Source organism: Dunckerocampus dactyliophorus, chromosome 19 (genome assembly GCF_027744805.1).
Source record: "Dunckerocampus dactyliophorus isolate RoL2022-P2 chromosome 19, RoL_Ddac_1.1, whole genome shotgun sequence".
Taxonomy (NCBI): Eukaryota; Metazoa; Chordata; class Actinopteri; order Syngnathiformes; family Syngnathidae; genus Dunckerocampus; species Dunckerocampus dactyliophorus.
This window is the reverse complement of record NC_072837.1, coordinates 6,084,790-6,108,685: the sequence shown is the minus strand read 5'-3', so window position 1 is coordinate 6,108,685 and position 23,896 is coordinate 6,084,790. Positions and strand designations below refer to the sequence as shown.

At 42.3% G+C, this 23,896-nt stretch overlaps 3 protein-coding genes across 4 annotated transcripts in view; 1 reads left to right on the top strand and 2 right to left on the bottom strand.

Moving 5' to 3' along the window:
* The window catches only part of LOC129172682 (adenylate kinase 7-like), a 19,248-nt gene extending 9,160 nt beyond the window's left edge, over positions 1 to 10,088 (top strand). For both annotated transcript variants that reach the window (XR_008567044.1, XM_054762650.1), the window contains one exon: positions 9,795 to 10,088. Coding sequence is in view for 1 of the 2 variants with exons in the window: in XM_054762650.1 (XP_054618625.1) it covers positions 9,795 to 9,866 (72 nt within the window). In the remaining variant the exon portion in view is untranslated. The remainder of the gene's footprint in view (positions 1 to 9,794) is intronic.
* Positions 6,380 to 9,685, bottom strand: LOC129172684 (scavenger receptor class A member 3-like). Its single transcript, XM_054762652.1, has 5 exons — positions 9,235 to 9,685; positions 8,471 to 8,559; positions 7,680 to 7,872; positions 7,419 to 7,596; positions 6,380 to 7,359 (listed from the first exon to the last, which is right to left on the bottom strand). The coding sequence occupies exons 1-5, from the start codon at positions 9,604 to 9,606 to the stop codon at positions 6,881 to 6,883; spliced, it is 1,311 nt and encodes a 436-aa protein (XP_054618627.1). The 5' UTR covers positions 9,607 to 9,685; the 3' UTR covers positions 6,380 to 6,880.
* On the bottom strand, positions 9,885 to 23,896 carry LOC129172686 (scavenger receptor class A member 3-like). Its single transcript, XM_054762657.1, has 6 exons — positions 23,483 to 23,896; positions 13,998 to 14,033; positions 13,807 to 13,851; positions 13,610 to 13,729; positions 10,499 to 10,579; positions 9,885 to 10,420 (listed from the first exon to the last, which is right to left on the bottom strand). Exons 1-6 carry the CDS (start codon positions 23,487 to 23,489, stop codon positions 10,218 to 10,220), a joined length of 492 nt encoding a protein of 163 aa, XP_054618632.1. The 5' UTR covers positions 23,490 to 23,896; the 3' UTR covers positions 9,885 to 10,217.

The following is a 23,896-nucleotide window of genomic DNA, read 5'->3' as shown; positions in this document are numbered from 1 at the left end:
AGCATCATATTCAGGAATACATGTTTTCCTTTTCGCAGAAAATTACCCCAACGTCCACCCCCTTAAAAAAGAAACCAAGTCATTTATGCGATTTATTCTGTTCTTTCTTGGTCAAACTTGCCAAGCAATATAATTAGCAGCGGTGCCGAATGGTCTGCACACAGTTAGTGGTGGTCTTCAGCACGTTTTGCTATCTTGCTCAACTTCTAGTCACAAAAAAAAACCTCTAACCGCCCCCTTATAGTGGTCTGGTCACTCACACACACACACACACACACACACACGCACACACAATGAAAATAACAACCATCATGGTGGTCATCCTAACATCTGCTGGTGGTTGAAAATGCTGAATGAGGACCACACACCTATGCAGTCCACATAATAGCAGGAGGAGGACACGTACACACGCATACACACACATCCTAGCATTTTCCTTGTGTGTAGCAGCCAAATGTCACCACAAAAGTAAAGAGTCCCCACAATAAAGCCAGAATGTCACACAAAGATCCGTCATGCCACCTCTTAACGCCCTAAAGAGAAACGATTACCCTCTAACATCTGTCAGCCATATTGACGTCACAACGGTTTAATTTGCCTGCACACACACACACACACACACACACACACACTAACACGTTCACTTTACTATCTACAGTGGTGAAAGCCTCAGGTAGGCTGAGACATGCTCCGCTGTGCATGCAAACCCACTAGAGCTTGTGTCAAACATGGTGCACTTGTGCACTTTTATCTGCTACTCATCCATAAAGCTCACGTCCTTTTACCAGCCAATGAGATTGATTCACTTGTCTGATGAGATGACATTGTCAGCAAAGACACAGTGATGATGGCTGGAGTCATCGTCCCAAACATCCTCCAGCGCTTCATCGTGGCGATATTACAATAAAGACAAGCCACGGTCGGTGTTTGGCAGTGTGCAACAAGGATGGCAAACGCTTATTTGAATTGCCGTGGAGCAAGCAGAGGAGGAAGTGTCAGCAATTCTCAGAAGAAAACATGCACTCTCTCAAGTGTTTACAGATACAAATACCTGAACGATTTCCAACTGGCAAACGGGAGACAGGTCTTGTTGAATCCAGAGGATTAGGGAGACAATTCCGTCAAATCCGTGAAAGGAATGCTTGAAAATGTGGAGGGATTTTAGTGAGACAAAGAGATTTGAAATACAGTGGAACCTCTGTTGGTGTCCGTCCCGGTTAGCGTGTTTTTTCAAATAACGTCGAACATTTTGCATCTGGTTGCGTGCATTCTCGGGTTTGCGTACAATATGGTGTGAGTCCAACTGTGTTCTTAAATGTTTTTTTTAAATCACAAAATGTCCTTCCTTGTTAGCATCCTATTATTAAACAAAACGGCAACCAGAACCGGAAGTAACGGAAGTAAATGTTCAAACAAAACGCGTTTTTAAGGTTTTACAAATATAGTTTTACATGCATAAAACAATTCTAAATGCATAAAAATGACACATGAAAGGGATAAAAGAGCATTTAATTCCTTTTACCTTCACTGAAGATGTGACTGTTCCCAAAGACATGATGTGGCAGCGAGATCAACCCCCACCACATGCCTGTTTTCAGTCACATTAAGAATCGCATCTTCATTGAAGGTAAAAGTAACCTTAAATGTTCGTTTATGTCTTTAATTCATCACTTATATATTTTTATACGCTGGATTTGTTTTAGCAAAGCGAAGAATATTAAAAATTGAACGTTACATCCTTTGATTTTTTTTTCATGTGTCCCTCGCTGGAAAACGTTTGGACAGAATGTGAACTATTGTGAACGCATAAGTGCTTTAAAGCAATTAAATGTGGTGTAAATTCCCAAAACAAGACAGCTCTCATGACAGCGTTTGTAATCGTCTTGTGTGTGTGTGTTTACATGGTTGTGTTATACGCAGAAGTGGGTGGTTGTATCTGGTTGCGTGTTTCAGGAAGTGACTTAAAAAACATCCCGTAATTCCCTCATGATGCTTGCTAGACCCCGCAGCTCCCTGGCAGTACAGCTGGTCATGTTTGAAGGTTAACCCAAATGAGTGGATGGATTGAAATGCGTTTGTATGTCCAACACACTCCTTGTGTAGTGTCATGCTGAAATACTGTCGCTGCCATGTGATGTGCTGCTGTGTGTGGTGGTGAACTGACACACAAGCGTCAACATGGTGTGTACACACTCACGCCTGTGAGATCATACACATTTGGGGAAACCATGCCCTCATAGAGCAAAAGGTGTTGTTTTGATTTCTGTTTCATTAGCATAATTATGTAACAAATGTGTGGCAGATTTCCACGAAACAAGAAAGATCCCATTCAGTTTGGCTGCAGATTTGGTTAAAAATGAGTCACGTTGAGGCGTCGGTCAAGGAAGCAAATGGTTGATTCCCATCTTTTTAAATGTCATCTTATGTAATCCTCCACCAGCATGGAATTATCTTGTATCCTCCCTCCCAGAATCAAAAGTGATGTGCCATGCTTGTCCCGGGAAGTAAATTGCCAGCTAATAAACGGCGGACAAACCAAAAACAAACACAGTCGATCCCCGCTTTTTTGCAAGCGTTACGTTTAAGTACCATCAATGGACCATCACGAGTAATTGCGGTGCCGATAAAAATGTCTACTTCTGACACACGACTCGCTCACCATCTGTCTCCAAGTTGACATTCTCCGATTTCGGATCAACATTTGCAATAAAAGTGACCGTTTTAACTATTGGTCAGAGTCCTGACTAGAACGTGACTAGAACCAAAAAATACGACCGTACTAGTCCAGTGCTCACATCTCTGCAGTGGCTGCCTGTCGCTCAGAGAATAGACTTTAAAACAGCCCTGCTTGTGTACAAGTCTTTTCATGGTGTCTCTGGTACACGTGTTAGAGCCATATCGGCCATCTCGGGCTCTGAGAACCTCAGGGAGACCGTCAGAACCATAAACAGACAGTTTTATGCTGTTCAAATCTGGAACCATCTTCCCGATACTCATTATGATCTATGATGCGTTCAAGGACCACCGAACAAGGTGTGAAATCTCAATGCCTGATGAAAAAACATTATCACTGAGCTTTTTTGAAGTGATGATGTACATTTGACCTGTATTATCACGTATTTAGAAGTTATTAGCGACTTACGGTGAATAAGATGTGTTTTCTGTGGAAAATTCCACCTATTGTTGGAGAAAAAAAGGTTTTAAATGATTTTTTTTTTTGGGACAAAATCCGCCATTTTTGGGGGGCCACGAAGGCTGAATCCCGATCCAACATATGGTGCTCCACAAACTTTTGTTGCTTGAGTCCGAATATGGAACCGTTCTCCTTGCTCCAGAATAGAACAGGGCGTGGTCATCATCCCCATGAAGCAGGAAATAAATAGCACTGCTGGCTAACAATTAAAAATGTGTCCAGAATGTAATTTTTTTTTTTTACTTTTGTTAGATCACGTCTCGCTTTTAGCCAACGGAGTAACGATGGAATCGTTTCCCCTAGATTAAAAAATGGCATGTGACACGTCAATAGATGGAAGTAACTTGCTCAGTTTTTTCCCCACACTTTCCTGAACAGTTTAACCTTGGCGGAGGTCTGCTTACGTACAATTAAACCTCAACCAAATTATTGAATGTGGCCAAACATGCCAGTGTTTTTGGCCAAGCCTGCATGGAATGCAACCAATCAGCCTAATTTATAAACCATTGGAATCAATGGCATGCCAGTATTATTTTTGGCCATGACTGTACGTTGTCAGCTTGTTTGTTTCGCTTTCAAAGGGAGGGTATTTTTTTTTTGTAAACCCTGGTTGCATAACACCGAGCACTTTTATTTGGATTTGTAATCACTAACATCCTGTTCGTCTCTCGCGGGGCCGCTTAGGTGGATCAACAAGGTTCTCTCTCACTTAGAATAAAGCAGAGTGAGAGAACAGAACATGAGCAAACATGAGTTTCAGCAGCTGGACTCTGTTATTCTAAACGCAGGGAGGGAAACGGAGAGAGGATTTTATATTGCAGCAGCTTCTCCTAAAAACACTTGACGAGGGTCATGCACACGTCTGACTTGAGTGCTTGTCCACCGTTAATGATTTGGATGTAGATTAAGCTGTCAATGATACACTTGAAGCATGTGGGCTTTTTGTTTGCGTTTATCCTTTGGCATTTTGCACCACAGCTAGGGTGGGTTCACTGGCACCATTTCCCAAACCAAAGATTGGGTCAAATGAGATGTGTCAGCCGCATGGTGGCCTAAGGGTTAGCATGTTGGCCCCCAAACTGAGATTGCCCAAACTGCTAACCACTATATCACATGCATCATCATGTATCAGGTCTCCTAAGGAAGACACCGGCTGCTGTCAGTGTGGTGTCCCAAGACTTGAATCTACTGTGATCACGATCGGTGGTGTCTATTATTGCTATTGTGTCTATTTCCCATAAGAAAGGACCAAACTTGTTGAAGTGAAGTCCCACGCACGCTTAGTTAACACAGAAAATCAAATTTGTCCCCACTTTTTGGGGGAATAAATGAGTCTTAAGGGTGGAGGCTTTAGACTGGCTGAGGCAGTCGGAAAGAGTGAAGAGACCAGTACTCCCACTGTTGGTTTTGGGAGGGTCACATCACGATGCGCCCTCTTCATTGGCGGTGTTTTATACCTGGGCGAGCCTTTTACGGTGTCCACTGTTCACCTTTCGCTGACAGTCAGCGGTGCTGTTGTGCCGCTGTCATCGTTCACACAAACAGAATAACAGCAACCTGACTGGAGTGCATGTGTTGTTCCAGCTGTCCACGTAACGAGCTCTTTGGGGACCTGGCCAGTCTGCGCTGAGCTCACGTCCCAGACTGTGGAAGTGTGTCCTTTGCTCAAACGCGCATGCATGCAAGTCGCTGTAATGTTCACGTTTTTCAAGCTCATGACTGCATTCATTCATTTTCTGCTGACCGATCCCTCCAAAAACAAAGAAACAACCTACGCCAGGGGTGTCAAACTCAATCGCACTGGGGGCCACAACTCAAAGCTGTCTTTAGGCTGAGGGCCAAACAGGAGCTTTGTGTCTTCATTATTTATCCAGATATGTTCAACACTTGTGTATTTCTTCATAATGAAAGTATGTAAGTAAACCTTCTTGTCTTTTTAACCATCCATTTTCTATGCCGCTTATCATCTTTAGGGTCTTTGTAACCAACATAATGTTAAAAAAACCCAGCAAACTTGGAGAAAAAAATGAGAAAAGCCCGAAGTTTGGACTAATAATACGCTTTTTCACCTACTATATCACAAAGATGACATGCAGTTTTATTTTGAAATACAGTATCTTAGCATAGCTATACAACATATCAAAGTGGCGCTTTCATCCTTTCATTTTTCATTATGTGGCACCTCACTGAAAAACGTTAGGACACGCCTGTCATCCATAGACAGTACGTGCTTTGCTTTGTGTACTGCTGGTAGTTGAGATGGCCTTATTTCTTTTACCTCAGTTGTTTTTGTTGATTTGGACTCTAAATGTGATCAAGTCTGTTGAAAATTAGGGGCACTGTTCTGGCTTCTTTAGTTGAGACAGCGCACGATAGGCTGCTTACTTAAGTGTCCATATTGGAACCTAGTCTGAGGACAGAGAACAGTCATCCGACCACAACAGATGGATGGGTTTTTGTCTCATTAAGCTCTGCTGAACAAAGCCCACGACTTGTCATGTGACAGTGTTCTCAGGGCATATGATGCGCTGTTGTTGCTGTTTGAATGTAAAGTATATTCTTTGTTGTTGTTCTTGTTCTCCACCTTTGTTTTGGTTGTTTTTTTGCATTCCATTCAAAGACACTTTGATTCATTTATTAGTGCTATAGTCTATTTCTTCATCCATATGCAGTTTCTCGTGGAAGTGTCATTTCTATCAGCGTCATTCTTGAGTCAGACATGTGAAGCCACCTCAGAAACTAATTTAAAAAGGTTTGCAGTCTAATCATGCTCAAATACGCCTGAAAAATGAAACTACCGAGGTTTCGGCCAATCTAAACCCTCGAGAGATTGCCTCATATTTCTTAAGTGAACCACAGTTTGATTGCGGCTGCCTGATGGTCTGAAACATGAACTGTTGCATATTACAGTAAGTGATATGAAGGCAAATGAACACTTATAGTGGTTTTAAGGCAATCATTCTTCAGCATCCAGTCACTTGAAATGTATGCTACTACATTAGTCTATTATGTAAAGTGTACATTTTTGGCAGATCACCAGAGCAGGGTAATTTAAGAATCTCTTTTGAAAGCCACAAGTAGAAAACCGCAGAAATGTGAAGGGAGGGTCCTGACATGTGTTTTGTGTTAATAATAAAGCCGCTCCCCTTCCTTCTCAAGGCAACAATAACAATGTCAAGATACAAGCGAGACCACCACGTCAATGTCTACTTTTATTGTTCAATGCAAGCCAGTCGCATGTCATGACAATACTCGCTTTTATTCCAAAATACTATGGTTCTCTAGTTGTAGCTTTATGTCTTATATATATATATATATATATATATACATTACATTTCCAACATAGAAATGATTGTGTGACTACATGTTCAGATTCTTCAGTCAGACTCCCTCATGTTATTTCACGCAGCAGATGGATGATATCTTCAGAGTACCTGCTCTGAAATGCTTTTTGGCTTTCTACAATGAAAGACCCATTAAAGAGCCACCCTACAAAGAAGGGCGTGTCAGTGTGGAGATGATTAATATCAGCCATGTTTCATCAGCATCTATTCGAGTATTTCTACCCCACATATTCATTATGATCTGGCAATGGATCAATATAATGGATGAATGTAGAGTCATTGTTGGCAATGCCCTGTTTGGATCAGCTCTGTCAAAACTCTTGTCCCGTCCTAATCCATCCCATTATTGTCTTTTGGGTCCCACAGCAGGTTCGCTTTGCTGCTGTGTATTGGATTGATGGTGTACTCCTGGAGGTCCAGGAGTCCCTGGTGGTCCAGGTGGCCCAGTTGGTCCTGGTTTTCCTCTAGGCCCAACTGGTCCAATTATACCAGGTAGTCCAGCCTGGCCTTGGATCCCTGGCGGACCCCTTTGTCCAGGGTTTCCAAGTTTACCAAATGGGCCCATATCACCCTTCTGGCCCCGCTCACCACGTGGTCCCGGTTGACCAGGAGATCCCTTAACTCCTGCCTTGCCTATGGCTCCTCTGTTGCCACTAGGGCCAGGTTGACCAGCTGCACCTTTGGGCCCAAAAAAACCCTTTTCTCCTTGGGACCCACGGCTTCCTATTGGGCCGCGTTCTCCTTTACTCCCGTTCAGCCCCACAGGTCCTTTGGAACCACTCTCTCCACGGTTCCCTTTGGGCCCCGGTGGTCCTGGAGCACCTGTAGAGAAGATGTATGAAGCTGAAGTTGTCCACAGGACTTGTACTGTTTTTCCCTACCTCTTAATATAGTGAAGTTCTTGATGAGTTGTGTATGGTGCGTGTCCACCAACTTCATCTCCTCCATGACCATCGACAAGTTCCTGACATCAACATCCAGGCGAACATTTAGCAACACGTTCTGCTGCCTCAGTGTGTCGGCCGAATTGAGAAGCAGCAGCACGCTGCTGTTTAAGTTCTGCAGAAATGATAGAAGCAAGCAAAGGAACCTATTAGAACGTGAATATCAGGCAGCATTTGGTGTTTCTGCGTGGTCACAACCTGGAGATCTTCAGTTTGTCTTCCCAGGCGACTTTGGCAGGTCGAGCTCTCGATGTTGATGTACTTGTACATGCTCTGGACGTGTGTGACGGTGGCGTTGATGCTGGAGGATATCGTGTCGATTTCCATCTCGATGGAGTTCAGACGACCATCTAAGGCGGAGAAACGCTCTCCAGTCCGGTTTTCATAGTATCTTAAGAGAATGTTAAGCAGAGGTGGGAGCAAGTCAGTGTGTTGCAAGTCTCGAGTCTTTAATCTCACGTCAAGTCTCAAGCATAGACGCCTCAAGCATAGACAAGACAGGTCGATGCAAGTCTGAAGTCACAGACAAGTCCAGAGTCATTGTTGTCCAAGTCAAATTGAAAGTCTTTGATTGATGACTCTGTCAATGACTCGGGTTTGGCTCGCATGACTGGAGTCCACCCCCCTGATGATAGGTTAGGTTTCGTAGGGACTTCATTCATAGTAGGGCATAAACGTACAAAGCACATTAAATGTCCCTATTATGCAAAATGTACTTAAACTGTCGGTGTTGAAGTTCCCTAGCTAGATGAACCTGTCCAATGTATACGCTCACCACTTCATGTAGGGCAGCTTTGTATGGAATCGGGCTTTGCTACACATCTTAAAATAGGTTAAAGGTTATCCAGCAGGGCTTACTGAAAGCACTTTCAAACTGTCTGCGTTCCAGCATTAAGGCCAGACTTCCGATGCACTATTATGAGATTTCTCACACTTTGTTTAAAAGTGTTGAAAATGAACCTTCAAAGTCAGAAGAGAACTTGAAATACCTGGAATGGTAATGCAGGTCATGCATGTTCTCCTCGTGTTCGTCCATGAAAGACGTGACGTTGTCAAGTTGCATTTGCAGGTTCATCACCTGAAAAGGACATTCCGTAGTCATTGCTGTTAGCTTCTCTGCAACCTACAGCCACAATATCATTCCAAATATCTCCTATAACAGTGGAACACTAGTTTCCATACAGCCAAGGCTTCATAGGAACAGTTTTTTGATGAAAATTATTGCCACAAATTGTGCACTGTCTCGGTTATCATACGGCCAAACAAAGCATCCATGCACTGGTGACTTCGTCGCCGTGAAGTATGGACAGGGGTTCTTTTAGAGATTCCGGCCAGCGAATATTCTAACCCACTTTATTGTGTGTTTGTGTGTTTGTGTGTGTGTGAGTTTATTTGTTCTTAGAATGCACAGAGAACGATGAACAACTCTGTATCTGTCACCTTTCTTCCTCCTTTCAGGCAGTGCACCCATGTTGTGGGGAGGTGTTCAAGCGCAATGCGTATTTCTGAGTGCTTTTTTAAATTTCGGACAGCTGCAAGAAAGTTGTGCAGTGCCAGAACATAGAGAAACAAAAATGTATTCAGTTTTTCCTATGTTTTGTTTTTTTGTCTGACCCTTTGGAACGGATTAATGGCAAAAATCCAGGGTCCACTGTACTTGTAGTCACTCCTGCATCCGAGAGTCAGAGCTTCTGCCTCTAGCTCTACTTGTAACGGTCTATGTTGCAAGCTCGTGAGAAAAGCCCACACATACCTGCTGACTGAGATCGTAGTACATCTCCGAGGACATGACCATTCTTTGGTGGTCGGCTATGATGCTGTTTTGGAGGAAGCGTAAGGTTTGCGTGTTGCTGCTCGTGTTGGATTTGATCACGCCGAGCACTTGACTGTAGTTCTGCCAGTCGCTGGTCAACTTTTGGAGGACCAGAGTCTCCTCGTCTGATTTTCTCTGCAGGGCATCAATCCACATAGTACTAGAGAGCAGACAACATATATGAATGATTTCCTGCCAATGTGTAGCTACAAGATGTAAGCAGCCGTATGGATGACGAACGCCATCGATCATAGTTTTGGACTTGCAAAGCGCTGTTGTTATTCTTTTGGCTGCATGCGTAACTGCTTCCATATGAGTCTGTCGAAAAGGAGGCAGTGAAGACTAAAGCGCTACTAAAATGTCAACAACACACCCGGAGAACATGTCACAGCGCTAGCGACTCACCTAAGTGCCACGGTCGTGTTGACCTGCTGTGCTGTGGCTTTAACATCGTATTGATCCTCTGTCAGAGTCTTCATCTTCTCTTCGCTTTCCTCCAGCACGTCCTTCCAGCCCTCCACCTGATCTCGGTGTCTCTCCAGCAGCTGGTTGAGAAGTTTGATGGACATTAGGTGGCTCTGCATGTCACGACTCAGCTGGTTGCTGGTGGCTGTCAGCTTGGTCTGGGCCTGAGAGGCTTGGTCCAGCACCTGAGAGTGGAGGGGGGCGCATCTATAAGACGACCACTCCTTTCCAAAAAATACCAAACTAAGACAAAATTTAAATCATGTTTTCAACCACTGGTTGATTACAATAAAACAGTTAATAGCAAATAAAAGCATATTCTTTCCAACTTGCCACCACCAGGTCATTTGTGTGTGTGTGTGTGCGTGTGTGTGAGTGACAGGAAGAAAAGCTCTGACTCGCTACGGCCAGCTTTTTTGGCCGTATCAAGATAGTCTGCATTTGCTGGTGGCCCCGGATCACAACCAATGCGAAAAGTCTGTTGTATTACAAAGTATTACGTGAAGCCTCGTTAGCTGGATGTGAAACGATACATTATGATGATCCGGCACCTGCTCTTGTCCTAGTAACATTTTTTGAACGTCCTCAAACTCCTGCTTGAGCCTGCTGATCTCCTCGCTATACAGAGTCACATCCAGACAGCCGGAACAGTTACTTAGATCTGAAAGACGGACAAAAGTGTGCGTGAGGAACTCATGTGTGGTGTATGGTTTGTGGAAGAAACAGACAAGTGTGTTACCTTCTAATACTTGCTGAGCCCTGGTGATCTTCTTGTCATAGACTGACTCTTCCTCAGAGAGATGGTCCACCTTCCTAAACACTAGAGAATAAGGATATTATCTTGACGATACCTAACAATCAGTGACAACTACATTGTATCACACCAGGCATCTTCAGGACTTTCCCAACTGGAGGAAATGACAGTTTCGGCATTTTTTTAACCCTTAAATGGGCCATGAAAGTGAGTCCACCCCTCGTATTCCAGCAAGCGTATTATATCTTCTCAAGGGACAATACTACCGATATGAAACAGTGCTTTAGAGCAATGGTGTCCAAAGTGCAGCCCGGGGGCCACTCGTGGCCCGTGGCTTTTTTTTTTTTTTTGGCATGCGGCATATTCTAAAAATATAATTTAACAACAAACTTAAAAAAAAAAAGTAAAAGTAATTTTACATGAGTAAAGTCAAAATATTAAAAGAATAAAAGTTGTAATTTTATGAAAATAACGTCATAATATGATGAGGAAAAATAACATCATTTTACTAGCATAAACTTGAAATACTGAAGAGAAAAGAAGTTGGTTTTTTTTAAGTTGTAATATTATGAGAAACAAAACAACAAATAATGCTGTAATTTTTGGAAAATTAGGTTGAGGAAAAAGGAAAATTTGTATGGAATTAAAGTCAAAATATTACGAAAAGAAAATTTATGAAGAAAGTTGAAATATTTGGGAAATGTAAAACAAAAAAAAAAACAGCAAAAGTGGGGGAAAAAGAGCAAAGACTAAAATGCATAACAAACCTTTTCACCTATATCACAAAGCTGAGACGCTGTTTAGTTTTTTTTCTGGAAATATACAGTATATAACTTCTTAGCACATCTGCATGTGGCCCTTGCATCCTCTCATTTTTCAGTATGTGGACACCCTTGCTTTAGAGTAACCAGTGTAAAGCTTGTGTAGCAGTATAGATTCACTATCCACTGTAGCCATTATTGTCTAAATAGCTGGCAACACAAGTGAGTGAATATGTCAGATACTGTATCATCCATCCATCCACTTTCTGTACCGCTTCTCCTCATTAGGGTCACGGGGGTATGCTGGAGCCTATCCCAGCTGACTTCGGGTGACAGGCAGGGTACATCCTGGACTGGTCTCCAGCCAATCGCGGGGCACATTGGCAAAATGTGAACATGATCCAGGTAAAACTGTGACCTGTGTTCTGCACACAGTAAAGGAATAACTAAAACTCCGAAATAACTAAATGTAAACGCCCTGGAATATAAGAGTAAGACCAAGTACTGACACACCACCGCTGGCGGATGAGGGTGTTGAAGGCTAACTGTGAAGACAATGAATACAGCAGAGGAATTACAGGAGGAATTTCTTCAATTTCAGTCCTGACATGAAAATGTGTTTTCATTATCCAACAAATTCCACCAAATGACCGATGAGAGAACGTTTATGCAGCTGCTCTGGTCCTGAACCCCCCACCAATTTCCCAAGAGAGTTTTTGAGTGTGTGTGTGAGTTTAAAAGGTGCGCACCTTTTTTTTTTTTTTTTTTTTTTGGAGGCATTTTCCGCATCATAACTGCTGACGCAGGGGATAGACGCGGCTCTGCGAGCCCGAATAAACGTATCCACATGTGCTGTGCAGCAAACCTGCTTGCCCTGCAGTGATGTGGCTCCTGTGGTCGTGATAGAAAAATGAAAAAATACAGTAAATGATAGAAAAAGTTGTAATTTTACAAGGATAACCTAATATTATGAGGAAAAATAAGGTTTATTTTAGCACCAAGAAGATCAAAAATTAGTTGTATGATTATGACAAACAAACTAAACAAGAAGTAAAGTTTACTTACTGAGGAACTAATGACTAAGGCACATGAATTTAGACTACGGTAGTTACTGAGGAACTAATGAAGAACTAATGGGGAACTAATGAGTAGAGTAGTTACTGAAGAACTCAGGGGCATAAATTTAGACTATTTACTGAGGAACTAATGAGGAACTAATGAGTAGAGTAGTTACTGAGGAACTAAGGGACATACATTTAGACTAATTACTGAGGAACTAATGAACTAATGAGGAACTAATGAGTAGAGTAGTTACTGAGAAACTAGGGGACATACATTTAGACTAATTACTGAGGAACTAATGAACTAATGAGGAACTAATGAGTAGAGTAGTTACTGAGAAACTAGGGGACATACATTTAGACTAGTTACTGAGGAACTAATAAGTAGTTACTTAGGAACTAATGACTAAGGCACAAAAATGTAAAATTATGAGAAGAAAATTTTGAAAGCTGAAATAGTTGGAAAAAAAACAGCCGAAATGGAAAAAAAAAACAGCTGTAATTTTACAAAAAGAAGTCAAAATATTAACAGAAAAAAGTTGCATTCTAACGAGAAAAAAGTCACAATTTTACAAGAATAAACTCGTAATATTGTGAGGAAATAAATAATGTAATTTTGTACTGTTAAAATTTTGTCGTGAGTTGAAATATTAAACAAAAAATGATATCTAAAAAATCATAAAGTTGTCATTTTTGGAAAATTAGGTTGGGGAAAAAGTTATAATATGGCGGGAATAAAGCCAAAATATTAGAAGAAAGTTGCAATGTTTGGAAAATTGAAATATATCTAACGTCGTAGCATATCTACACATTTTGCCCTACAAATCAAGGCAGGCCCTTCCATCCGTGCATTTTTCAGTTTGTGGCCCTCACTGGAAAAAGCTTAGACCCCCCTGAACAACTCCGCTACTACCCCATGGAGTATGCTAATATTTTTCCATGACTGCATTACATTACATTCATGTGTCATTTTCTGTGCTAACTGCGTATTTAAATGCAGCCATGTGTGCAAGGGTGCAATCAGCATCAGCACCAAGCTTCACTCGGAGATTCCTGAGTGATTGTAAATCATTCCCTGCTCTCTGACACAATAAAGAGCGTGATGACTAAAACATCTGCTGGTACAGTGCAGCTGTCATCCTGCAAGTGAAATGAGCGCCCGGACGACATAGACTATGTTAAAAATCCTCATGAAATCCTTTAGCTTGGTTCTCCTCATGCATCATGTCAGTCCGTGGCAGCGTGTCGTGATTATCTGGAGAGTGATAACTCACCTAGCGATGCTAACACTGCTACAGTGATGATGAGGAATGCAACAAATGCAGCAAGGACTTTGACAGCCAGTTGGAGGGAATGGCTCTGCTGGCACCTCACGCAACCGCCTCTCGCGCGACCTGGACACACACGACATGTTTTATGCAACGCGTATAACTGCCAATTGAAGATACACTCGTGTGCACGTGGCCTTCACCTCTGAACGGAGGTATTTCCTCCTCTTCGCCGTTGAGCTCCTCCTCTGCAAAACACAATTTAAAATGTTCATGGAATCCATGCGTGCAAGGCCGATGAGGTCAGCTAAGCTACCATCGCTGACTTCACTATACAGTATGTGTGTATACAATACCATATTTATCACGTGACTGATGACAGCAGCGTCATTACCTTTAAAAAGCTGGTTCTCATATCCTCCGTAGTTGTCTGCCAAGGAAAGAAAGACATAATGCAGACGGGGGTTTTTTAAGTAAAGAAAGAAGCCATCAACAACTTTTAGAACTAATAAAAGTTGCATAAATCACAGAAAGCAGCTGCTCTGTCGTACAGTACTGAGCCACAACAGTTCCACAAAATAACAGCACAAGGCCTATTGGAAGTCTGTATTATTATATACAGTATATACTGTATACTGTATACCTTGTATATGTATATACACAACTTTTAAAAAATGTTTCTGTGTGGTGAGGCAGGTAGGGGACAATGAATATAGTGCAGTGGCACACATACAATATGTATTGTATATGATACACGGCCAGTCAAAAGTTTGGAGACACTTACCCATGCTGTTGAATGAGAAGGTGTGTCTAAACTTTTGACTGCTAGTGAGCAGTCTACATGCAAATACAGACATGGCATAATGTAGGGACATCATAGGGCAGCCTTGGCACTTTTGATGCTAACATGCTAACTGTTAGCATTTCAGCTAATTTCCTCATGTATAAAGCCTAATACAGACATGGCATAATGTAGGGACATCATAGGGCAGCCTTGGCACTTTTGATGCTAACATGCTAACTGTTAGCATTTCAGCTAATTTCCTCATGTATAAAGCCTAATACAGACATGGCATAATGTAGGGACATCATAGGGCAGCCTTGGCACTTTTGATGCTAACATGCTAACTGTTAGCATTTCAGCTAATTTCCTCATGTATAAAGCCTAATACAGACATGGCATAATGTAGGGACATTATAGGGCAGCCTTGGCACTTTTGATGCTAGCATGCTAATTGTTAGCATTTTAGCAAATTTTATCATGTATAAAGGCTAAAGCAGACATGGCATAATGTAGGGACAGCATAGGACACACTTGGCACTTTTGATGCGAGCATGCTAACTGTTGGCATAATGTAGGGACACTATAAAACTGCCTTGGTACTTTTGGGTACTTAGTGCTGTCTTGCTAGGTACTACCCAGCTAACTTATCATTTTGGCTATTTTGCTCATGTCTAAAGGTATATTTAAATACATGGCACGATATAGGAACACTATAGTGTCTTGGCAATTTTGATGCTAGCATGCTAACTGTTGGCATGTTAGCACATTTGCTAATTTACTCATCTACATGCTAAATTATACATGGCATCGCTTGCTGGCATGGCACAGCGTGCTAGCAAACACCGGGTCAGAGGTTCACAACACAGGGCATGCCCATCAAAATTTCACCTGGGGAATTTTCTACTTATAATTGATGTTGTCATTACCAAAGTTTAACAAATCTGCTATGTCTTGAATAAAAACATAGCACACAACTTTGAACACTAACAACATGAGTGGTGTCCTGGCTGGCCCACCAACTTTATACACTGTTGGTTTTCACCCTCTTGAAAAAGAGGGGTTGTCTCCCATAGAAGGTGATGTTACATTTGGGTCAATATGGTATTTAAAATGAATTAAGCATGCAAACGCACATTCGGAGTACTTTTACATAGAAATGGCCACTGTAGGTTTGCCAACGTGTCCCTTTAACAACATGCATCAACTTTTCCAAGCCACCCACATGATGTCAGATGTTGAATTGCTGCACAATCATAAAGGTTAATGTCTTGAGGGTGGCACTCCCACAGTGACTCACAGATTCGTCTTTTATACATATTAAGTAGTAAAATCTTAAGCATGGGTTCCCGAAATTGTGTTGTTCCATTTCATTAGCCAGAAAATACACAGCATAACGGGGCCGCATCGGTATAGCGGCGCTTGGTTGATTTGAGAAATATTCTGATCCCCGATAAAAAGGGAAAAATGTTCTGACTTTTTCCAGCTGCAAACAATGTCTGGTGATGAGCTCTGGCACAGAAACGTTATTTTTCATCTCATTTTTTCCAGAGTGCAAACACGCACTGGCTAAGTAAGTACACATGAGCTGACGTTGATTTACACCGTGACCTGCTTTCAGTGACACAGAGATGCCTTGCGGCTGCAGTGGTTAGATCTGGGCGAGGCCGGCGGCGTAAAACCAGAGAAAACCAGAGATAGCTTTGTCCAGATAATATTAACAATCGTCATCATCGTCAGACAAGATAAGGCGGATTCAGATGTGATGGGGGGGCGATAGGAGTGGAGTTCATGAACAGCTGAGCACCGAGCATTTCCAAATTCCTTTTTTTAACCCTTTATCATGGAAAGTGTAGCCGGCAACATGACTTGCAGTGCTAGTGTTGCGCCAAATTTGCCAAAAATACCCACATATTCCCTCCACAAGGCATGCTGGGTAGCTTGTGGCATTCTTTCTCCCAACATTTTGCCGTGTTTGTCGCATTTTTTGCTTGATTGCAAAATATGTTGATGAGGTCATCAGGGGAGGAGGAGTTAACACACTCTTGCTATGTTTTATTGTTCGTAGTTCATATTGGTGTTGCAGCTGGACTGCCCAGCATGCCTTGCGGGCATTTGGGAGTAACAGTTTTAAGTTACGTGTCACGTTTAGCGCTTAGTTGTTGATTTATGTGATGCGTTCACTTGCTGTGGACGTGTTGTGTTTCCGTTTCGTTGCACCGTGAGCAAGTATGTCGTTCTGTTACAGTATAGGCGGCCCCTCCTCCAAATTTTTTAACCCAAAAGTTTGCCCACCCCTGCTGGAATCAACACCAACTCTTACCATTACTTTACTGCATCACGTAAGGATGCATTAAAGACTACGATATTCAACAAATAGCTCTTAAAGTGGCTCCTAGAATGCATATTTGTGACTTCTCACATCCCACTGTGGTTTAAATCCTGCCTCCATGACCCCGCTCCGGAATTCCTGCCATTAGGACTTTCCCGACCAATTGAAAGTATCAGCACATTGTTTGTAAAATAGCCCCAAATCGGCATCCACCCTCAAATATGTGTCTGCTCTTCCAAACCTCCTCACCATCTTCCTCTCTCACACGCTTTCCTTTTCTATCCTCATGTTTTCATTTCTCCTCGTGGAAAAAAAAAAAAAAAAAAGTCCTCTCGTCTGACTCTTTAGTGAGGAAGCGGAGCCGTCCAACACACACACACGCGCACACACACGGAACAGAATTGAAGCTGACAACTGCACAACACCCGTGCAGAGTCATGACCAAATCACTAAAAATATACTCATCTTATTTTGAAAATTGGCTCATAATAGTAACATGTATATCACACTTCAATATAAAGAGACGCCTCAGTGAAAACAATGGTGTACGTTTTTAGTCAAGTTGAATTGTTTACTCTTAGTTTGTTCGTATTTTCTTCTGGGTCTGAGTCCAGCTTTGTCTATTTACAACCGAAGTATCTAAAAACACACCTTATTCCCCATAAGTTGGTAATAATTTACAAATACGTGATCAAATGTACAGCGTACGTGTACCACCCTGAGAAAAGCCCACAGTTTTTAACGTGTTTATGTCTTTATGCTTCACTGATCGTGTTTTTACATCACGCGTTGGGAGTCTGCACTTTGTTGGGCGGTCACTGAATGCACCATAGTTGTGTTCTGTGAAGTTGGTTTGGCTACGGAAGCACTTCGACAGCTTCGAAAACACGCGACTTGGAATTGCAACAAGCGAGCAGTGTGGATTATGTCGACGCAGCGCGGAGGAATGCCTTCTCTAAGGCTCGCATGACAACCGCTAAAGGCTACATTGCTAGTCCGAGTCCATCTGTTCGAGTATCATCTTACGTTATCATTCATTCGTGGCGAGTACCGATACATTTTATACTTGAAATGCCTTGAATAAGAGTGTCAGGCATTTTTAAGGGCTTTAAACCTGGATCGTGTCGTGAGGGAACAATGGCAATTGAAGAGAGAAGGGGAAAAAAACCCGGAATAATTACAGCAGTCACTTTTATTGCAAATGTTGATTAGAGAAGAATGTCAGCGTCAAGCTAGCAGGAGGATTTGAAGGTCGGCCGTGTCAACTACTTGTGGGGATCTACGGTATAAAGACAAAGCTTTGTGTTAGTTACAGTATTAGTATCAACATCTCAGCTTTTTCTCTTTACATTGCGCCCTTTTTCTTTATTTTTCCCCCAGTTAGTTTACATTTATTTCTACAATGCGCTGCGTGGAAATAAAAAAACAGCAGTGGGCTGCAAATGGCACCCAGGCCACACTTTGGACGCCCCTAAACGACACCATTAGTTTTACCTGTGCTGTCAGCTTTCCTAATCCTCCCAACCCACCTGTGTAATTATTGTGGTGGTTTATTTCAATGTTATTCTTTTCTGCTTGAGTTTTTATTTACAATGACTACTGTTACTAACGCTGCATGTTATGATCAGTGCAGCAGTATTTGGTTACAACACCAAGCCATGAATATACAATGGAATTTGGATTTATGTAATAAATGCAGCGCTGGATGGAAAACTGGACGGCGAGCAAAACAAGTGCATAATTTGGCCTTGGAAAGAGGTAGGACGTGCAGGGATTTACCACAGGGGCTGGAAAATGTCTGTTTCTGAATCAAATAAAACGAAACATTTCCTATTTCGCCTCACTGCACGTCCAAGATCCAGCATAAACCAAATGAACTCGGTGGGAACAGAAGTGAATGAGGCAAACCACATCAGTCCACATAAGTCTTCATGGCTGTTTTATTTTTAGATCTGTGATGAATTGTATATTGTTTTGTTTTTATTTAAGCAGACTGACAGCAGAAAAACATCAGTTTGCAATATCAGCAATTTTTCTTACTGTACAGTTCAGCAGTATAGTTTTACGGTGTTCGGTGTGATAATTACAGCCGTCACTTTTATTGCAAATGGTGATCCGAAATCGGAGGAGAATGTCGACATCAAGCTAGCATGAGGTCAAAAATAGACATTTTTATGGGCATATCATGTACTTGCCATTTGCTGGTGGTAACCCCCACAAAAGCAGGGATCTACTGTGTATAACTTATTTTGTTTGAACCTTTTTACAAAATAAAATGTGAAGGTCCGGACATTCCAGGCTTAAGTGCACCCAGTGACTAATAGAGTGGAGGCCACCATGTGAGGCTGTATGGTTTGCATGCATGACCGTTTCCAATGTATCAAAGGTTTATATACAAGCACATTGTTCCTTCACAGGTCCCAAATTCGTCCATGAAAGACTTTCCAGGCAAACATAATGTTCTTGTTCTGTACATTGAGTTGTTGGAACTTCCTGAAAAGGTGATTTCCCCCCCCCATAAAGCCCAAGTTGTACTGTGGGCATCTGGTCCAGATGGTGTTTCTGTGGCCATGAAAGCCACCTATGAAAATATCAAGCTTGCAAGCATGTGCAAGCAGCTTGAGAAACATTCCATGCAACTTTAAACCCCACCAGAAGGTAAATGTTCTGCAATCCAACATTTTGCTTCCTCAGCCCCATGCTTCATACAGTAACTATTCAGCTCTCAGCGCTGGTGTGTGCGACACTGCGTGGCGTATGTGAATGCAGCACGAAGCAGTAAGAGTATGATGTTGTGTTCGTGGGCCTTCTGTGGTGGTTCCTCTTGGGAGGTTGTGGATGAAATTCAAATGACGGGCCTACATAACCATGCACACTACCTCCCTTCAACTCCAACTCGCTACGTTGCAAATGAAAGCGGGAGTGAACAGATTGTCCAGGTCACAGTGTAGCTGTCGATTATTTACATGCCTTCTGACTGGAATGTTCATCATGCGGTCTCCTCACGAAACTGTAAATGTTTGGAATTTGTTTCCGTGAACTGTGAATCTAGACGAGCCTTTACGAGGGTGTAGGTTCTTTTATTGTGGTTCAGCAATGAAAATGGATATGTTCTAAGAGCGCCAACGTGTTCTCTGGCATGCAGTCTGCTGCACATAAACAAACCAGGTTAGGTTTACAGCACTGTGAGGTCGAAGGGCGTGTACAATATCCTCTACTCTTTGCCTAAAAGTCTTTTTTGTTCACTTTTTCACACATTTACCCCACAGGGCACCCTGCAGTTATTTACGATACTGTATACTGTAGTCAACAAACCATCCTTACCCCTATTACGACAGACGTCTGATACTCTCTGTAGTTGAACAAAAAAATGTCTCTGGCTCCTCTGTGGGGAATTATGGTAGCTACACGTGTTCTTTTCTCACGCTTTCACCATGCTTTGCGAAAACGCCGCACCTGTCCATCATCCAGCATCACCCCGCCCTCAACCTTCCCGCTCCAAGCCCCCTTAAAGGAATGTATGAGGCAGCATATTTAGTTCTGCTGGACTCACCCTCAGCAAGAGTGGAAACCACTGTACATGTTTTCGGCGCTCTTTTGCTGTGTGGTCACGTGGCTCAGCCCACACCACGTTGCCAGCAAGATGTGTGTGATTAGTATGCATTCGTTATGTCCAACCCAAACATGTGCAAGCAGGTATCATTAGTCTGTGATTAGGACCTGTACTACAGCACTAGATAGACAAAACATTAGGGTAGGGACTGGGAAACGCACTGGTTGGGTTGTCATGGTTGCAATAATAACAGGAAATGGAAGCAGATGTCCTGCGCCACAGGATTGACGGTCACATGTCAAATGAAGTTGAAAGTCTAGAGATGGATAGTTGCCCTTTTGTGACTCTCCCAGAGTCATCCAAAAAATACATCGTCCCTCGCCACTTCACGGTTCAAGTTTGGCGGCTTCACTCTATCATGGGTTTTAAATGAACAAACCATTGCTGTTTTGTGGTTGCAAATTGTACGCATTCTTGGACTAAATTAAGCATTTACAAGCATAAAAAAGGCTAAATGAACAGAAATACAAATACTCGACACTGGCCACTAGGTGTCAGTAATGTTACACTGATGAGACAATAGCCACTGCAGGAAGTATGATGTCCAGAAACTTATTTATGTCTAATATGTCTTATTTTCTGTTATTATGTCGATTATATTGGGTAATACGAGCGTAAAGGTGACTATAGGGGGTGTTATTTCATGTCTAGAATGTTCTAATAATGGTAAAAAAAACATATCTAGAAGGTCATAAACATCGTTTCTATGCTCTAACTATGAAAATATCCCATGTATAAATATGGAATCCTACATCATGGTCGCGTCTGGAACCAAATAACTGAGATAAACAAGGCATTACTGTATATTTCAAATATTTATTAAAAAAATATATATATATATATTATCAGTAGTATTATTTAATAGCAATTTACAATTGAAAACAATTCTAATATTATTTCAAATGTATTCAGCATCAACTCTATCGCTAAACTGCTGCTGAGGGACTAGAAACTTATTGTTCTGTTTTTATGTATTCATCCCAAAATAAACGTACGCTAATCTGCCAGAGCCATAAACTACAACACAAGTGATAATGTCAACAGCAATGACGTAAGAATGTCCTCCGTGGCTGGGCCACGTGTTCTGACCCTGTAATGACCCATGAGCACACATTTACTGCACCCTTAATTCAGTCAGCAGATTTCCAAAAGGGTCCCAAATAAATCACTTCATTGTGTTTGGGACACATCAGAGCTTTGATTCACATTTTGACACAAAAGCGCTGAGTCAGGGTGTCAGGGAAGTTCACGAGCTGAGTTTAAATAAACAGGCTATCGTTCAACAATTTATAGTATCTTTTTCCTTTTCATTCAAATTTCTGCTCCAACTGCCATGTTATAAATAATCATAAGAATAATAGCAGCTTTGATTCTTCCTACTTCTCCATTTCCATGTGGAAATGTGAATTGCACGATGTATATCCAGGTTTTAATTCCTATAGTATTGTGCCTTGAGAAGATGTACCGTAATAAAATGGTTGCTGAAATGTTAGGGGTGTGCTCTCTGTTGTAGGATACTGGATCTAGCTACTTGTTGCTAGGCGGATTAAGTCAGAGGACTTAATCATAGCTGCACTATCAACCAATTAAATGTCAGGATTACTTCTGTGACTGCTTGGTGAAGTTCATAAAGCAATGAAGTGACAGTCATGACCACGAGGCTGCTCACACAGCAAGTTAATATCGCCTCTGTATTGTATATAAAAAAGAAAAGACAAAAAAAAAACCACCCGTCAGCCAGTGAAAGTCGAGACTTCGTCAACCACCCGTCTTCGTCGAGCACCCAAGTCTTTGTCAGGCACCCGTGAGTCAGTTAAACTCAAGTCTTCGTCGAGCACCCCTGGTCAGTACAACTCGAGTCTTCATCAAGTACCTGTGAGGTACTTAAATTAAAGTATTTGTCGAGCACCCATGAATCAGTGAAGCTCGAGTCTTCATTGAGCACCCGTGAGTCAGTTAAACTTGAGTCTTCATCGTGCACCCGTGAGTCAGTTAAACTCGAATCTTTGTTGAGCACCCGTGAGTCAGTTAAACTCGAGTCTTCGTCGAGCACCCACGAGTCAGTTAAACTCGAGTCTTTGTCAGGCACCCGTGAGTCAGTTAAACTCAAGTCTTCGTCGAGCACCCCTGAGTCAGTGCAACTCGAGTCTTCATCAAGTACCCGTGAGGTCAGTGAAACTTGAGTCTTCATGGAGCACCCGTGAGTCAGTTAAACTCGAGTCTTCGTCAGGCACCTATTAGTCAGTTAAACTCGAGTCTTTGTCGAGCATCCATGAGTTGGCGAAACTCAAGTCTTAATTGAGAACCCATGAGTCAGTTAAACACGAGTCTTTATGGAGCACCCGTGAGTCAGTTAAACGCGAGTCTCTATTGAGCACTCGTGAGTCACTGAAACTCGAGTCTTCGTCAAGCACCCACGAGTCAGTTAAACTTGAGTCTTTGTTAGGCACCCGTGAGTCAGTTAAACTCAAGTCTTCGTCGAGCACCCCTGAGTCAGTGCAACTTGAGTGTTCATCAAGTACCTGTGTGGTACTTAAATTAAAGTCTTTGTCGAGCACCCGTGAGTCAGTGAAACTTGAGTCTTCATCGAGCACTCGTCTTCATTGAGCACCCGTGAAGTCAGTTAAACTTGAGTCTGTGTCGAGCATCCATGTGTCGGCGAAACCCAAGTCTTAATTGAGAACCCATGAGTCAATTGAATGCGAGTCTTTATCGAGCACCTGTGAGTCAGTGAAGCTCGAGACTTTGTCGAGCACCAGTCAGTCAGTGAGAGTTTTGCTAGCAGTAGCAAAGGGAACAAGTTAACAGACACGAGTACCCGTAAGTCCCAATTGTACAAACTTGCGAGCTTTGAAAGACTCGTTCATGTCTCGCACATCTCTAGTGGGAATCACGCACGTTGCTGCAAACCTTATGTTCTCTGTCGCTGCATGTTTGTGTGTTAAAAATAATGGAGGTGTATTATGCACGCGCATGCACAGAGCTGCTAAAAGCTGACAGATGATCATTTCCAGCCCAAAAACAACAAAGCGGTACGTTCTCAGGTAGATGTGACCAATATGCGGGTGCCCGTGAAGGTGCATGACTACATGTACCATCCTGTAGTGTATTTGTCATCATAATAGTGAATACACACACAGATATAAGTCTTACCTTTCATGATTGCTGAGCGCTTGATGGTGATGATGTCACCGCCTCCTCCACAAAACAAGTGCACGGGATAAGCCAAAGCGTCAGCAAGTTGATGCGTCAGTGTTCATTTTCCAGTTGCATGCAGACTCCAAAAAAAACAGTAGAAAAAAAAATGTCGGGTTTAGAAGTTGATGCACAATAAACTAAGAGGAGCCGCTGTGTTCATCATTCATAATCCTCACACGAAGTCAAACGTTCCAAAGCAGCTGCAAGTGTCTTAGACTGGAGCTCCGTCCTCTCATCCCTCTCCCATCCACAGCCTGAGGAGAATGAACCTCTGCAGAATGAAACCATGTGCAACTTTCAGTGAGGGAGAGGGAGGAAGAGCAGGAGGAAGAAGAAGAAGAAGAAGAAACTAGGCAAAGAGAGGCAGAA

Coding starts and splice junctions, on each gene's coding strand:
- LOC129172684 (XM_054762652.1), bottom strand. CDS start 9,606: ATGGAAGCAGTTACGCATGCAGCCAAAAGAATAACAACAGCGCTTTGC. Junction 7,597..7,679: donor GACAAACTGAAGATCTCCAG/GTTGTGACCACG, acceptor TCATTTCTGCAG/AACTTAAACAGCAGCGTGCT. Junction 7,360..7,418: donor GAACTTCACTATATTAAGAG/GTAGGGAAAAAC, acceptor TCTTCTCTACAG/GTGCTCCAGGACCACCGGGG.
- LOC129172686 (XM_054762657.1), bottom strand. Junction 10,580..13,609: donor AGCAGTGTTAGCATCGCTAG/GTGAGTTATCAC, acceptor CTTATTCTCTAG/TGTTTAGGAAGGTGGACCAT. Junction 10,421..10,498: donor GGCTCAGCAAGTATTAGAAG/GTAACACACTTG, acceptor TCCGTCTTTCAG/ATCTAAGTAACTGTTCCGGC.